General features: G+C 43.0%; 1 protein-coding gene across 1 annotated transcript in view; it reads left to right on the top strand.

The window, feature by feature from the left end:
* esyt1a (extended synaptotagmin-like protein 1a) overlaps positions 1-17,127 on the top strand; it is a 112,231-nt gene that overhangs the window by 58,391 nt on the left and 36,713 nt on the right. The window contains exons 5-10 of the mRNA XM_080183254.1: positions 6,830-6,902; positions 10,716-10,805; positions 11,726-11,781; positions 12,333-12,453; positions 14,690-14,866; positions 16,288-16,370. Of these exons, the coding sequence (XP_080039380.1) occupies positions 6,830-6,902; positions 10,716-10,805; positions 11,726-11,781; positions 12,333-12,453; positions 14,690-14,866; positions 16,288-16,370 (600 nt within the window). The remainder of the gene's footprint in view (positions 1-6,829; positions 6,903-10,715; positions 10,806-11,725; positions 11,782-12,332; positions 12,454-14,689; positions 14,867-16,287; positions 16,371-17,127) is intronic.

Here is a 17,127-nt window from a genome sequence, read left to right as displayed (position 1 = left end):
CATAATGTTTAACAATGACCTAACCTCCCAACTGCATCACTATTGACTAATGTACCCATTAAATATAAGTGAAATAGACCTGACTGGTGCACTGGTTGCTGCATGCTTGTGTCCAGAATGGCAATGAACTGAATAAAGTGGATAATGGATGCAAGAGCTGCAGAGGCCTTGTTAAATCAACAGCTGTCAGTCCTATTTAGAACTTCCAGCTTTCTTTTATTACTGTTAAGTATGTTATGGAACTGCAATGTGGTAATCTGGATTTCTTCAGAATGAAAGGATGCTTATTATTAAAGTAATCAGTGGTCACAGATGGAGATGGTCTGATGTCAGATGAGTTTGATTCTGGCCTTATTCTGATTTTGCCTGAAATGTCCATTTACCACATTGCGCCAACAGCAATGAAAATTAGAACATTGCCATATAGATAAAAGAGGTTTTAAATATGTTGGACCCTAATGGAAAGGAGCACTTGATGTAGATGTTCTTCCTTCCCTCATAACATACAGTTTAGAAGGATGAGGGGGGAATCTTATAGAGACATATAAGATAATGAAGGGGATGGATAGGGTAGAGGTAGAGAGATTCTTCCTGCTTAGAAAGGACATCAGGACTAGAGGGCACAGCCTCAATGGAGGGGGGGGGGCAGTTTAGATCAGAGTTGAGGAGGAACTTCTTCACTCAAAGGGTGGTGAATCTCTGGAATTCTCTGCCTGTTGAAGTGGTGGAAGCTACCTCACTGAATATATTTAACTCATGGGTAGATAGGTTTTTGATAGATAAGGGAATTAAGGGTTATGGGGAGAGAGCAGGAAAGTGGAACCGATCCACTTCAGATCAGCCATGATCTTATTGAATGGCGGAGCAGGCTCGAAGGGCTAGATGGCCTACTCCTGCTCCTATTTCTTGTGTTCTTAAGAATAACAGGTCACCAGGTGGTCCACTTGCGTGCCTGTTTGCATAGCTGGGAAGCAGTGGAGTGCTCCAAATCAGACATTCTAAATGGAAATGGGGCATCTAATATGATTTCCAGACTTATTCTACAGAAGAAGGAAATTCAAAATGTTGCTTTTGGGCTTTACATAAGTTTCTAAATGAGGGACTCCTTGCATGCAAAAAAACTGAGAGGTTCCCTCTTGTTTGCTTCTCTGTGTTCTCACTCCCCAACAAGTTGACCTTTCCCATTATGCAAGCGATGTAGCTATGAGATGGTTAAAATGATTGTTGTGAATAGTGGTTTTGGGGGCGATGTAGCAGTAATTTGTGGGAATTGCTTAGAAAGGAACAGGTGGCTGTGCGAGTTGTTCTGGGGAGAGAGACACAGATTGGGATGAACTGCTGAGAAAAGAACAAGAAGTTTCAGAAAGGAGAGAAACAGAGAACAGGATGAATTGCTGAGAAATAGATAAGAAATTTCACAGAGGAAATAAAACGAGATTCTAGTGCAAAAGATGTGAAAGTGAACCAGTTATTTACTTTGACATTCGTTATGGGGCTTTAATGAAGCTCTGGCACAAGAACAGTGAAAGCTTTCAACTGGCGCAAAATCATGGGCCGAAGGAATCATATGCAATGCATGCAGAAGGCCAGATCATCCAAATGTGTGCTGTACAGCTGAGCGCAAAATCTACTCTACAGTGGCCAGATGTGACCAAATATAATTCCATATGATTTTGTTTGCTTTTTAAAACCACGAAACTCGAGGTCTGCAGCCTGTACTCTGAACAGAGTGAAACACTCTGGTTGTCTCTTCAGCAGTTTAAAGAAAACTTATTGAACAAATAGTGGGTTGAACTTTGAGATTTTTTTTCTAAGTGTCCAGCTAGTCTGAAAATGGGAGAGTTCCAGATCTGTTTTCTGGGTGAGTTTTCACACCCAATCTTGTGCACGCTGTCTGTAAAAAGATGGGCTTGTGAGTTTCTAGCCAGAGAGGCTGTGGGTGGGGCTTAACTCTCACCAGACAGCCTGTACAGGGAGGTAGTGCCCGTGTGCAGGTCTCTGATGTTGCACATGCGTATTAACAGTGGCAGGGGTCTGACAGACAAAGAGAGAGCTGTCAGGCCCCTGCTACTGCAGGCAGCCCAACTCCACAATTGTGAGGGCCTGCAGCCCAAGATGCAGTCACCGCTGCTCAGACCGATCACAACCCCCCCCCCCCTCCCCTCCCCCACCGATTGCATACAGAGTGGCAGTTGGGCCCTATTGACCTGCCCTACCTCACAGGCTGGCATTGCCCAGGTGCCAGTCTGGCACTGCCCAAGGGGCATCCCCGCCTTGCACTTGGCCTCTCTGGGAGGGCCTCAATGGCCTCCGGTTCCACCGGCAAGGCCAACAATTGTTCGTGGGGGGCAGGTGTTTTCCTTGCCGGACAGAACCTCTCCTGGCAAGTGAGCCTGGACAATTGAGCACCGGGCTTGCTAAACACATGGTTGTAAACATTTAAATAAATGAAAGTAAATTAACCAGCCTCTCTCCCACTTGCAGCAAGAGGTTGAGCACAGCTGAAATCCCAGTGTCGCGACTGGCGCCATTCGTGCAAGCTGCTTTACACTCGATTTTATGACATTTTTCCACTGTAAAATGGGCGTAAAGCGGTCATAAAATTCCGCCCCAGTGCATCAGACACACTGAGGGTACTTCCTATTTCTAAGCACTTCTAACTATTTAACTAGCTTCCTAGCATTTATTTGCAGTGGGTGGGTCAATAGCATTTCTTGCAATGTTCTGAGAAGCAGTTCTTCATTATCAGCTACTAGATGATCTGGGTTAGCCAGGAATGTTTCCCGTTTATCCCAAAGCAAAACATCTCCATTGTCATTACAATAAAACTTTTTGCTTTGAGGGTAGCTATTGCAGAGAATGGTACAAGCTATAGGGAGAAAGTTGGGAAGTGGATTGAATGGTGGATTGCTTTAGCAAAGAGACAGTGAAATCATGGGCCAAATGTTCCCCTGTGCAGGTAGTTATCAACCTTGATTTTCTGATTCTTAACCAAGCATTCCTGTGCCTGTAGTGTCAAGGGGTGGGGGGGGGAGGTGGTGGTGGTGGGGGCTGTGTTAAATGTTACAATGTTAAGGTTCATCCTTAATCTGTCTCTGTTCCCTGTACATAGAAAAGTCCAGTGCATCGAATCCCTACAGTGCAGGAGGAGGCCATTCGACCCATCGTGCCTGCGCCAACTCTCTAAAGAGCGTCTCACTCAGACCCAGCCCCCTCCACCCTATCTCTGTAACCCTGTGCATTTACCATGGCCAATCCCCTTAACCCGCACATCTTTGGAGAGTGGGAGGAACTGGTGGACCCAGAGGAAACCCATGCAGACATGGGGAGAATGTGCAAACTCCACATAGTGACCCAAGGCCGGATTTGAACCTGGGTCCCTGGTGCAGTGAGGCAGCAGTGTGTCACCGTGCCACCCCATTGACTGCCAGCTACAAAATGTGTCCAGTCAGTGGCATTTAAACAAAGGATGCTTTTTCTTAAAGATGTTTTTCTTCTCTAAGATGCAAAATGGCTGGAAGGAGGAACTTGGCAAAACCTAATTTCAATGATAAAGCTTTGGATGTCCTGGTAGAGAAGGTAGAAGCAACAAAAGTGGGCGTTGAGCCCTGTTTCCTCTAAATTCAACAGTTCAAGCTGTTGGAAGGAGATGGCAAGTCAGGCTAAAACAATGCACCAGATCACTGGACCTTGCAGCAAATATACAAAATATTTTTCAGGTATCCAAAGGCATGATGACACCACTCTGCAATTATTTTTGTTTGATACCTTTCTCCCTCTGATAAGGTTATCTAGCACACAAAATACCTTTTTGTTATATTATCTAGGGGGTACAATGTAAGATTGTCCTTTTTTCTTTCCAGTGTGAAAGCCATGATCTCTTGCACGTCACACCAGATTGTCAAGTGTTGTCATCCACTGGACTGGTACAATGAGTGAGTTTGAGGGAAGTCTGATAAAGAACTGCACTCAAGTAAGGAGCGAGTAGAGGGAACAGGAAAGAAAAAGTCTATATCAATGTCTCCCGTTCATGGGCAAAGGATTGCTTTCCTCCTCGGTTTGCTTTCAGACACTAGTTAATGCAGGAGCACAAGGCATTAGGTTCATATTTGCCTGTGAGCATTTTGCAGCAAAGCACCTTTGATGTCCTCTGCAGTGCTGGAGGAGGGATTTATTCAATTGCAAAGTATCAAGGAGAGTTTGTCATCTTCATAGTGCTTTGCAGGGGAGCCCTAACCAGTGAGCGGACAAGGACAGAACTCTATTCTTTCAGGAATATTGCAACTCAAACCAAGGAGATTTTTAGTGTCCAGTTTCAGGAGCTGCTCGTTTTCAAATGTTTGGAAAAATGCTCAGCTGAAACAGCATTCAAGACACCCAGTGGAATCAAAGCTGGGTGTTCACGTGCAGTGCTCATCACGAATGGTATGGTCACATTAGGAGATTGCTTCCTCTCTCAAAGCTTTCATGCTCGCTTTGTCCCCATGAAGGATTGAACACATACCTGAGACTGGACAGGCTCCAGCTGTTGCAGAAACATCTGTAGCTCCTGCATCCAGTAGATTACAGCCATGACCATTCTAGAAGACTCTCTCCTCCTCCTGCCACCACATGGACTTGGACAATACTGTGTCAGACTTTTATGGTTAAGATATGGCACTAATCCACCTTACAGTCACCAGAAAAAGGCATTATGCAGGCACTGAACTAGCGAAACTTTATTTTCCCCTTTCTTTGATGTTTAGGAACTGTTTTTGGTTGAGGCTGAGAGTGAGGATAATGGCGGGTTACCTGCCAAATCAGCATCACAATAGGGAATATGCAGTTCCTGTATCTGGTACTGAGGGATCTATTTGGTAAAAGTGGAAGTTGTGTTGATTACAAGGAGTAGTTCTGTAAGAGCTTTGGACCATCCGCCCTATCTAAACATGACCCTCTGCTTCTGCCTCCTTCCTGTCTTCATGCAAACTTTCATTGGACTACTCCTATGTTCCAGCATTTTATCTCTTTCAATTGTGCCTGTGTAACAAACAGTAATAATTTTGTGGACCTTGGATGGAATGTGCAGCATCTCACTGAACAGACTCATTACTTCAGTATGCCAATGTTGTGCTTCACAGTGACATGGGCCTCGTCATAGTAGCTGCTTTTTGGGGGTTTCCAGCTGTGTTCAGTATAGTGCAAAGGATAACCCCTCATCTCTGTAGAGTGCAGTCTGGTCATTCTCTTGGCATCTTCAAACAAGACATGTGGATTGCTGCAGGATAATAGCAGTATTCCATGGGTAATGGCTAATGACTTGGGTAGCGTTGTTGTGGGAAGCTACCATGCATGTTAATGGAATGATGCCCCTTCTTCTATGTTGGCATTGGAATTGTGAGGAGTGTTTATGGCTACATATAAATCTCCTAGATTATAAATTTTGTGCCCTCTCTAGTGAGTATCTTTTTTATACACAGTATCTTTTATGCAGACATGAACTGCAGCTGGTTAATCTGGTAGGTGTCCTTCTATGTTGGCCTGGAAGGATTAATTATATTAGTGATTTTGGCAGCAACAGGAAGAATGTCATGGCTTATGTGATTTGCTACAGTATAATGTACAGATCTTACCTGTAAATTAGGCTGCAATAAAGCAGAGGTGTGGCTCATTTAACGTGCCCAGGTAGGAGTGGCAGGAGCATAAATGCCCTTGAGGAACCTTTTGGATCAGCAGGTGATGTTGCATCATCACTAGCACTTTTCATCCAGATCTTATAGTAGTCTGGCAGTAGACACTGAATCCAATCCTGCCAACCTCCTTGAGTGCCTTTTGTATCACAGCACCTATGTTTGCCACTTGAAATGCAATGTTGCATGGAAAAAGGATAATCATGCAAGAATGCAGCATCAGGGGAAAAAAACAGTTTCAAAGTTTTCAATGTATTTCCTTCAAAGTTTCCCCAAGTGAATTTGAAAATCCAGCCAAAGCAACAAAGTTGGCTTGCATTACCATCATTTTGCCTAGATTTTATACCTCAAAATCAAACCAAATCTGGTTACTAGAAAGAAAAACTTGCATTTGCTTATTTTGGAATATCACAAAGTGTTTCACTTGTCAATTAAGTACTTTTGCCACACTTCCTATATTACAAGACTGCACTTCAAAACTGCATCACTGACTGGGCAATGCTTTGGAACATCCTAAATGTAAGTTCATTCTTTTTTCCCCGGTATAATTTCTCTCATGTTTGATCTGTATAATTCTACATTTGATGTAATATATCTCACAAGGTGAAAAGAAACAATAAATTTTCTTTATAACTGGGTATGGACAGTTTATAAATTAGCAAAATTTGAGGAAAAGCTGCAATGAATTTAGTTTCTTGGCACCTTTCCCTACTCCTACCTAAAACCATTGCTATGCGAGAGGGCAGATAGGGTCACACACCTAGCCTCTGCCAATGCTGCTCCATTATTGGACTGTGGCACATGTGACTCCCTTCAGTGCTTCCTTTCAACAGCCTGACAAAGGAAATCTGCTGGGCGAGAATGTTGGAAAATCTCAGCAGGTCTGGCAGCATCTGTAAGGAGAGAAAAGAGCTGATGTTGTCCAGATGATCCTTTGTCAAAGCTGCATCTGCACTAATTTGCCTGGGTAACTAGGTCATTAGGTCTATGAATCTAGAGACTCCTGATCAGACACTGCCTTCAACTCACTAACTGATGAGCCCTGGATCACAATTGAATCCCAAAAAGGACACCGCCTGCCCCATGCTTTTGAAGCCAGTATACTGTGCACTTTCATATTCTCTAAAAAGGGATTTCCTCTGTTATCTTTCCCTCTATAGTTACATTGGTGACTGTGAAATCAATGTTGAAGTGAAGAAGTATTTCTGCAAAGCTGGAGTGAATGGTGTCCAGGTAGGTAATTTCATGGGAAATAGTAAAGCCTAGTGCACCATGTAAGTTTGTGCCCATTTTATAGCACTGTTATTACAAATGACACTTGAGGAAATCAACCTAAGTTGCACAGTGGGCACGTGCATCATCAGCTGTGGTTCTGAACCACACAGACCTGGAAAGTTCCGGGTTTGATCCCTGACCAGTGCTTGGATTATTGAGAGAAGCTACTGTAGCACCTGGTCTTAGTATTCCCAGGCTAGGGAAGAGGAAAACTGGTCCAGGATTCCCAGTCAAGGTGCTGCAGATGGAAAGTATGTGGGTATGAAGGTCAGATCAGAACTCTTGTAATTCACTAAGGTTCCTTTGACAGCAACTTCCAAACCTACGATTGCTGCCATCTTGAAGAACAAGGACAGCAGATGCATGGGAATGCATCTGTAGTGTTTTCTGTATGTTCTCCTCCATGTTGCACACCATCCTGACTTGGAAATATATCACTGTTCCTTCACTGTTGCTGGGTAAAAATCCTGGAAGTCCTTCCCTAACAGCACTGTGGGTGTATCTATATCACACGGATTGCAGTGGTTCAAGAAAGTGGCTCACCATCACCTTGTCGAGAGCAATTAGGGATTGGCAATAAATGCTGGGTTTTTGAGCGATTGCCCAAATCCCATAAACAAATATGTTAAAAATGGAATAGCTATTCAACCCTTCAAAGCCATTAATTGTAGCAAACAGAGAGAAGCATTAAAGTTATTGTTAAGACCCTGCAACGACATCAGCATTCAAATATCCATTCAGCACAAGACTGAACTGGAGGAATATGCTGTTAGCATTTCCTTTAAGAATGCAGACTGAATGAATGAATATCAGTATCTTAAAGGTTGTAAGCCATTATCGAAGAGTGAGTGAGCTGACACTGAACAAAACAAGCCCTTGTTATTATATATTGACTTCCATTTCACTTTTAGTTGAGCAGCAGCAGCTTCTGGTGCTTTCTTCTGGATTAAATCTTTCCCGAACAACATTGTTTCTCAGCATAAAGTTGTCACAATGGTGGTAGTCTGCAATATAAACCTCTGCTATCCCATAATCCCCTGACAATGCAACCTCTAGTTGCAGCATAAAGGGACAAATCCTGACCACATTGTCTTCCCAGACAAAATGAAGTAATGTGACTGTCAGGAAGTTATGAAAACTGATTTAAGAAAAAAAATGCTATTCTGCCCCAAAAATAAATTGAAGCAATCCTGTAGAATACAAATGTACAAGGGCAACATGAAAAGCACATGCAGGCAAATAGGTTTGAATATAAGGTGTGGATAACCTCTTGCCTCAGAACTTTCGAATAAATTGCTAATTGTAGGGACAATGACTGATGAAATTACGTCAGAGATCAAATGCAAACCACACCCACTGAAGCACTGAACTCACTCATGTCCTACTCGCATGCTTTGTAAGCTCTTAACGTCACTCGCACCTAGGTAATAAGACACAGTGGCATTTAATGGAATTAGCAGCCAACCTGTAGCCAGTTAACAGCAATCAATCTAACAGTAGCCACGCAGACAGAAAAACAAAATTAACTTTTCAAGTTGATCATGTGTTAATTCTGTTTCTCTCTCTCTCTGCAGCTACTGACCGACTTGCTGAATATTTGTCGCATTTTCTGTCTTTTATTTCGGATTTGCAGCAACATTCAAAGTATTTTGCTCTTGTTCCTGCAGCCAGCCGCCAGCAGCCAATTCGCAGCAGCTAATCTGCAGCCAGCCACTTGCAGCTAATCTGCAACCAGCCCCCATCAGTCATTCAGCCAGCATCAGCATATTCTCAGCAATTAGTCTGCTGCCAGTTACCTGCAGCAGCATGGATTGGTTTTAGATGGTCCAGGTTACAAGAGGTTAGGAATAGGTGAGGGAACTGAGCTAATCTAATTGTGAATGGAAAGGCAGGAACAGGAGCACTGACTCAGTTGACTTTGACAAATTTCTAGATTAATAATGAGTATTGCTGAAAAAGAGAAACATGTCAAAGCTTTTCACCTTGCCCTCATCAGGACACTTCAGGAATACCAATATAAGGAGAAAGCAACAATTTATAGTGTTTGAGACGATAGTGCCGAGTGGTTGGAAAGTAGACTCTGATCGGTAGAGGTTTTGCCATGGAGAATGCACCAGTGGATGGCGACTAACAGTTAGCTCCCAAGCATTGTTTAGAATTTAAACCAGGCAGCTTGACCCTCATTGATCAAGGCATCGTCTGCTCCTGAACCTGCCTGACCCAAAAGGGAGCAGAAAATCCTTGTTTATGTTTTCAGTTTTGCAAGCATGGGCTGGTTAGGTACAGTGTGTACTTTGCCCATTGTGAACGGTGGAAGGGATGAATTGGGATGTATACATACCTGGCCTCACTGACATTGAAATTCATATACCATATTATTCATTCTGCGCAATAGGCAGAATGTTTTTTGGCCTTGATGGTTGGTGGGAAATATCACTTGTTTTGCTACTGCATAGTAACAGCATGAAATAGTTAGCTTCATTTATTGCTCAAATATTTGCGATACCTTGCCCTTCCAGGGTACTCCAAGGTAGACTGGGCATTTTTCAGTGAAAATGACAGCCTTGGGCCCGTTGGTGAGCTTGCGCGACACACAGCGCAAAATGATCTAATCAGAGTAGCTATTTTCCGCCCAGGATGCCTTCAATGTGTCCTAGTTCAGCATCAAGCTTGCATGGTGCTTAAATGGCTCAGGCCCTATTTACATTGTTGTTGATACAACCAATCTCTTAACGTGTGGAACTGTAAGAATCCTCACACGTGTACTGGCCAGTGATGGTAGGCTTGTGGTAAAGAACCCCTGGCAGGTTTCTTAACTATTACATCAAGGAAGGGGAGTTCATTTGAATGCTTTATTTCAAACGTAAATTTGAGCTCAGGATGGAGCATATTAAGACCCGCAAGGAAATTATTACATGCTGCTACAGATTTGAATATAGCATCTGCATCATCCACATATTGGAAAGAGGTATAAAATTGGTTTAAGAATTACGCAATCAATTTGAGGTTGTTAGTCGGGCTTGCAGTGTGGCGTGTTTTACAGTCAAGTGTCACAGCACTGAAAGAGGCCATTTGGCCCATTGTATCTGCACCATGTGTGTATACTGGAAGATGCATGTTTTAATACATAGGGCCCTATTCTTCGCAGACAGAAAGAACACCTGCGCACACTGCACCTGTTTCAGATAAATAAAATGTGACAGCCATTCACTGATTCATTATGCAGGACATGCCTTGATCAATTAGGGTCGAGCTGCCTGGTTTAAATTACAAATGATGCTTGGCAGTTATCTGTCAGCAACCATCAACTGGTGCATTCTTCATGGCAATGTCACTACCAAAGTCCACTTTCCAACCAATCTGCACTCTCTCCTCGTACAGCATGAATTGTTTTTTCCTTTTATATTGGTATTCTAGTGAAGTGACCCAATGCATTCAAAGTGAAAAGCTTCATCACATGTCCTCTTCAGCAATGCTCAAATTCTGTACTACCAAATGACTAATAAATATTGAAATCCAGCAGCAGCAGGAGAAACATTGAAACAGCTGCATATTAAAAATATTACTGCAACTGCCAATGTTATGCAAGTTGCCCAGTTGACATGATGACTGTGTAAAGTACAGTGGGGGAGAAAACCAGAAACCTATAGGTAATCTTGACCATGAACCTAACCTATGCTGTGTGCAAAGCATTTCTCCTGAGGTGTCCTCATGTTTATTATTTGAGTGTCTGTTCCTTCACTTATTTTTTTTCCCACATCTCTCCTGCAGCTCCATGGGATGCTTCGTGTGATCCTTGAGCCCTTGATTGGAAACATGCCACTGGTGGGAGCAGTGACAATGTTCTTCATCCGCCGTCCAGTAAGTGCGTTCAGGTGTGAGATTCTATAAGCTGAGGGGAATTATTTTTCTGATAACTCTTGGTGGTAGCTCCTGGAACAAAGAACCAGTCTACGGTCATGTGACTTGTAGCAGCCATCATGTTTGGTTCAGCAGAAAGTCCAGTCTTGAAGGTGGAAATAAAATAAAGTTTTGAATTTATTTTCATGTCATAGGGTCCTGACTTGGTCTTGCTAACCTTAGTGTAGCTTTTAGCAATTAATATATATATAATATATATACTTGCAACCCACCTAGACTTTCAAGTACCAAATGACTATCCTATTCTTCTTTCTTATTACTTAGTTAGTAATCCAGAGGCCTGGTTTAATAATCCAGAAATTGAGAGTTTAAATCCCACTATGGCAAGAAAAACATCTGGTGATAAAAAGCAAGTATCAGTAAACGTCACCATGAAGCTGTCAGATTGTCGTAAAATCCCAACTGATTCATGAATGTCCTTTGGGGAAGGGAACTTGCCTCTCTTGTATAGTCTGTGTGAGATTCCAGTACCACACCAACATGATTGACTCTTAACTGCCTTCTGAAATGGCCTAGTAAGTAACTTGGGTTGTTGGCTTTACCACTCATGTCCACATCCTGAGAATAAATAAAACATTTTGCAACATCTTTGACCTTGTGCACAAGGCACAGATCAACGTTCACATTTATCCAATGGTGCCAGGTTTCTTTAGATGAATGGAATGGATCTAAGTAATCACACTTAAACAAAAATGAATGAGCCTTGGCAGATCTGCACTAGATTTAAATGGAAACCTGGTTTCAGAGTCCCATGTCTGATACTGAAAGGACTCTGTACTGAGTAGCTAAATTTGATGCACACTAAATTGAAGTACAGTTTGTGATTCTGAATTTGATTTGAACACTTATGTCCTTTTCAGGTACTGGACATTAACTGGACAGGACTTACCAACTTGTTGGATATTCCAGGTCTGAGGTATTGATCATACATAGCTGCAAATCAGAATTAATCCTCGGAGGATCAAAAATAAAATCAAAGCATTTGAAAGATTACTCCAAGAGCGTGAATTACATTCTCGAGTTCTGGGTGTTTCTCACCCTTTTCCCAAAAATATACCACAAACAAAATCAAAGCATATTGAAAAATGTAATCAATAATACAATTTCACAAACATACAACACTTTGAGAGTATATGGTTTAATAAGAATTCTAATATTTAAAGGTGAGCACAGGGCCTTATTGGCAATCCTGTAAAATAAGCTTGATTCAAATGCAGTACATTTGAAAACACTACAAACGACCAAAAGTACCAGAGAATATATCTGAAACACCTGAGTAAAAAGTAATTATTCTTCAATAGTTTTAACCTCTAGTTACTCATGTATCTCTAAGTTTATATCCTATATTCCTTTGCAATTGAAGTCTCTGATAAATGTTTTTGTTTCTCACTCTCTTACATTACTTCCTTCCATCTCTCCTTTACTATTCACTCTCTTGCCTTGCTCTGTCTCTTTCTCCTTGAACAGCTCAAAGTCTGACACCGTACTTATGGACACCATTGCCTCTTTCTTGGTTTTGCCAAACCGGATCACTTGCCCTCTGGTTGGAGAACTCCACGTGGCTGAGCTCCGTTCTCCCCTACCTCGGGTATGTATCGCTTTGTGTATGTCTTCATCAAATCATTGCCAGTAGAGTTGTTTTTCCGGTGCAGTTGCTCCAGGATGCTGCTGTTTTGGTGGTGTGGCAGCATTAAGCCTCCCGATTTGCAGCCTAATGTTGAAACCTTGACATTCAGTTGAGAGCAGGGATGTACTAACGCACTTAAGAACATAAGAAATAGGAGCAGGAGTAGGCCATCCAGCCCTGCGAGCCTGCCCCGTCATTCAATAAGATCATGGCTGATCTGTCGTGGCTCAGTTCCACTTTCCCGCCCTCTCCCCATAACCCTTAATCCCCTTGCCTATCAAAAACCTATCTACCCATGTCTTAAATATATTTAGCGAGGCAGCCTCCACCACTTCAACGGGCAGAGAATTCCAGAGATTCACCACCCTTTGAGTGAAGACGTTCCTCCTCAACTCCGTTCTAAACTGCCCCCCCCTATCTTGAGGCTGTGCCCTCTAGTCCTACTGTCCTTTCTGAGCGGGAAGAGCCTCTCCACCTCTATCCTATCCATCCCATTCATCATCATATATGTCTCAATGAGATCTCCCCTCATCCTTCTAAACTCTAATGAGTGCAAGCCTAGTTTATTCAGCCTCTCCTCATAGTTCAATCCCCTCAACTCTGGTATCAGCCTAGTAAACTTCCTCTGCACTCCCTCCAAGGCCAAAATATCCTTGCGTAAGTGCGGCGACCAAAACTGCACACACTACTCCAGCTGCGGCCTCACCAGTGCCCTGTACAGTTGCAGCAAGACCTCCCTACTTTTATATTCAATCCCCCTCGCTACGAAGGCCAGCATCCCATTTGCCTTCCTGACCACCTGCTGCACCTGCAGGCTGGGTTTTTGTGACTCATGCACAAGGACCCCGAGGTCCCTCTGCACCGTGGCATGCTGCAGTTTTTTGCCATGTAAGTAATAGTCCTTCCTACCATTATTCCTACCAAAGTGGACAACTTCACACTTGCTAACATTAAATTCCATTTGCCAGTTCCTAGCCCATTCGCCCAGCCTATCTAGATCCTTCTGCAGACTTTCCACACCCTCCGCGCAATTTGCCGTTCCACCAATCTTGGTGTCATCAGCAAATTTCGACATCATACACTCTGTTCCCTCCTCCAGATCATCTGTATAAATGGTAAATAGCTGAGGCCCCAGCACCGATCCCTGGGGCACTCCACTAGTCACCAACCGCCAATCCGAATAGCACCCAGACCCCCACTCTCTGCCTCCTATTTGACAGCCAATCCCCTTTCCACGCTAACACCCTACCCCCAACTCCATGCCCCCTAACCTTCTGTAATAACCTCTTGTGCAGCACCTTATCAAACGCCTTCTGAAAATCAAGAAACACCACATCTACCGGCTCTCCTCTATCCACCACCCTCGACACATCCTCATAGAACTCCAATAAATTTGTCAGACACGACTTCCCCTTAACGAAACCGTGCTGCGTCTGCTCTATCAAACAATTCTCCTCAAGATGCCTCGCTATTTCCTCCTTCATGACGGATTCTAACATTTTACCTACAACAGACGTTAAACTAACCGGCCTATAAGCCTGCCACCCTTCTTAAACAACGGCGTAGCAGATGGCTGGACAATCATGGTGCTGTGTTGTGGTTTGCTTTGTTTGTACTAATAAAACATAGGAAGAGAGAGTTTCATTTTTAACTTCACTACCTGAGCAAACTTGCAGAACCTGGCAATTCTTTGTTGTGTTGATCTCAATGGGATGAAATCCAGGCAAGTTTTACAGAAGACAGATGGTGATCTGCTCCACCAACTTACTAGGGGATTTTCACAGTAACTTCATTGCAGTGTTAATGTAAGCCTACTTGTGATGCTAATAAATAAACTTTAAACTTTACTGCCCTGGTGGAGATGACTTCACCCTCACCAATCTTTTATGTTGCCTTGAAGAGTGCACGTTCCAATGTTCATAAATATCAGGAAACTGGGGTGGCAATAACTCTTCTGGGACGTAAACCTGAATCTGGTGATAACAGTACTAGAAAGGGGGATTTGTAGCACCGCTGCTACCATATTATATGGTGCACTGCTATTTTGCTGCTGACACCAGTACAAACTCTCATGCTGCATAGGTATGTGACTTGTACTAATCTATCAGCACTCAGTTAATCTCCATGGCACGCATTTTATTATTCCATATGCAGTCCTTCAGAAAGAGGGATTTGAAACTTGCCTGTTTGTTCTTAGGGAATAGTACGGATCCACCTAATTGAGGCAGCGAGCCTGGAGTCAAAGGACACCTATGTCAAGGGATTCATCAAAGGAAAGTCTGATCCATATGCAATTGTACGCGTGGGCACACAAACATTCATGAGCAAGACCATCAGTGAGACCGTGAATCCCAAGTGGAATGAAATGTATGAGGTGGGTGAATATGATTGTATGGTTCGTCGAGTCATTCAAACCGTTAAATGCCCTGGCATCTCTGCTGGTTGAAATACTGGCTCTGCAATTCCTGGGAGCAGTTTTGTGGTGTAATGGCTGAGGGAGACTGAGGTCTGGAGCAGTACTCAAATTTGTGCCTGCTGGGGAATCTTGATTATAATGTGCAGGTGAAAATATCTTGAGGAAGATTCTAGGATGGAATTACAGCAAAATCTACCTCCCTCTCTTCCCACTTGCCCCTATCACAGTCAGCCAAACTTTAGATCTACCAGAAATGGAACTGTACCCTAAGAGTTTGTGGCACACGTATAAGCAGCTAAGACTTGTCAAACCTTACTTGAAACGTGGTCAGGTCTGTTTATTACTAAGGACATATAAATGGCATTTCCTCGTAGGCATAATTCTCTCCATCTTTTCCCTTGTCTCAGAGCCATACACCATACATGGTACTTGAGAGGGTGTTTGCAGACGTGTGTTCTTCACTACCAACAGTCTGGAGGAAGGGAGGGGGCAACATCTGACAGGATGGAACTTCCACTTTCTCTCTCTATCTTCCCCAGCCCCACATTCTAAGTGGAGCAGATCTCCAGTACCACTATTTCACCGTAGGACTGCAGCTTCTGCAGTGCATTGGATCCATTGGTATGACACTGAAATTCACCACACTATTCCTAATACCACTGAAAGGCTTTTCGCTCAATTGTGCTTGTTAATAACCGCACACATATCTGTTCCTCTATTTATTCTACAAAGAGGTAATAAACAATTCAACCTCACTTTGTTTTGTTAATATTTAGGTGAGTGGTGATGTGAAACATGTTTCCCATCTTCTTTGTATGCATCATCAAATACTGCAGCCCCCACTCCCATGTCATTACTCTCACCCCCAACCCCTGTCTGTGGAGTGTAGAGAGCATAAGGATTCTCCAGAGACATCATGATCAATAATGTCCCTGCCTGGGTAGTATTTTCTTCCTTTCTGCAGTGGTTGTCTTTAAATCAGCAACGACAAAATCTACATGTCCTTTGTTACTGGCACCAAATTTTGCTTCATTGAACACAGTGCTGACATCTAGTGCTAGAAAGCAATATGGAAGAAATATGTTCAGCTTTTTTCTCCGTTTGTTAATTGCGCTCAGTGTTATATTCATGCAGCAGGCCAAATTCTCCATAAATTTTTGAGCAGCTAGAATTTACAATTAGAAGGTCATTTGTCAGGCTGGATCAGTATGTTGCTAAAATGGACCACGATTCTGGAGTAAAAATTTGAGAATAAAATGCAACTTCCAAGTGATGAAGAATCCATATAATAAGTTGTTGGAATTTACAGAAAAGGATAGTTTGGAGTAGCAGTATATCCCCATGTTCTCTCTTTGACTGTGGCCTTGTACCCTCCACAGGTGATTGTCCATGAAGTCCCTGGCCAGCTGTTGGAAATAGAGATGTTTGATAAAGACCCAGATCAGGATGATTTCCTGGGCAGGTGAGAGCAGCATGTTTGAGTGCACGTATGTACATGCCTGTGTGTAGCACTATGTAAGTGTACATGTGGCTGCTTGGCTTTATGTTCCCATTACCCATCCCCAATCTTCACTACTTTCCTTTACAGTCATATTCAAACTCAAACTCAAAATCTTCCCTCAAATTCTGACCCCATCTTCCAATCCTAAAAAACAAATCTACTTCATTATCATTTGATTTTGATTTGATTTATTATTGTCAAATGTATTTGCATGGAGTGAAAAATATTGTTTCTTGCGCGCTATACAGACAAAGCATACTGTTCGTAGAGAAGGAAATGAGACAATGCAGAATGTAGTGTTACAGTCATAGTTAGGGTGTACAGAAAGATCAACTTAATGCAAGGTAGGTCCATTCAAAGTCTGATGGCAGCAGGGAAGAAGCTATTCTTGAGTCAGTTGTTACGTGACCTCAGACTTTTGTATGTTTCTCCCGATGGAAGAGAGAATGTCTGGGGTGCGTGGGGTCCTTAATTATGCTGGCTGCTGTTCCGAGGCAGCGGGACGTGTAGACAGAGTCATTGGATGGGAGGCTGGTTTGTGTGATGGATTGGGCTACATTCACAACCTTTTGTAGTTCCTTGCAGTCTTGGGCAGAGCAGGAGCCCATACCAAGCTGTGATACAACCAGAAAGAATGCTTTCTGTGGTGCATCTGTAAAAGTTGGTGAAGGTCATAGCTGTCATGCCAAATTTCCTTAGTATTCTGAGAAAGTAGAGG

The sequence above is a fragment of the Carcharhinus amblyrhynchos genome, unplaced genomic scaffold, assembly GCF_965287045.1.
Source record: "Carcharhinus amblyrhynchos unplaced genomic scaffold, sCarAmb.v2.hapA chromosome_202, whole genome shotgun sequence".
NCBI lineage: Eukaryota > Metazoa > Chordata > Chondrichthyes > Carcharhiniformes > Carcharhinidae > Carcharhinus > Carcharhinus amblyrhynchos.
The sequence above is the reverse complement of the archived record's forward strand: the minus strand, read 5'-3'. Positions and strand labels throughout refer to the sequence as shown.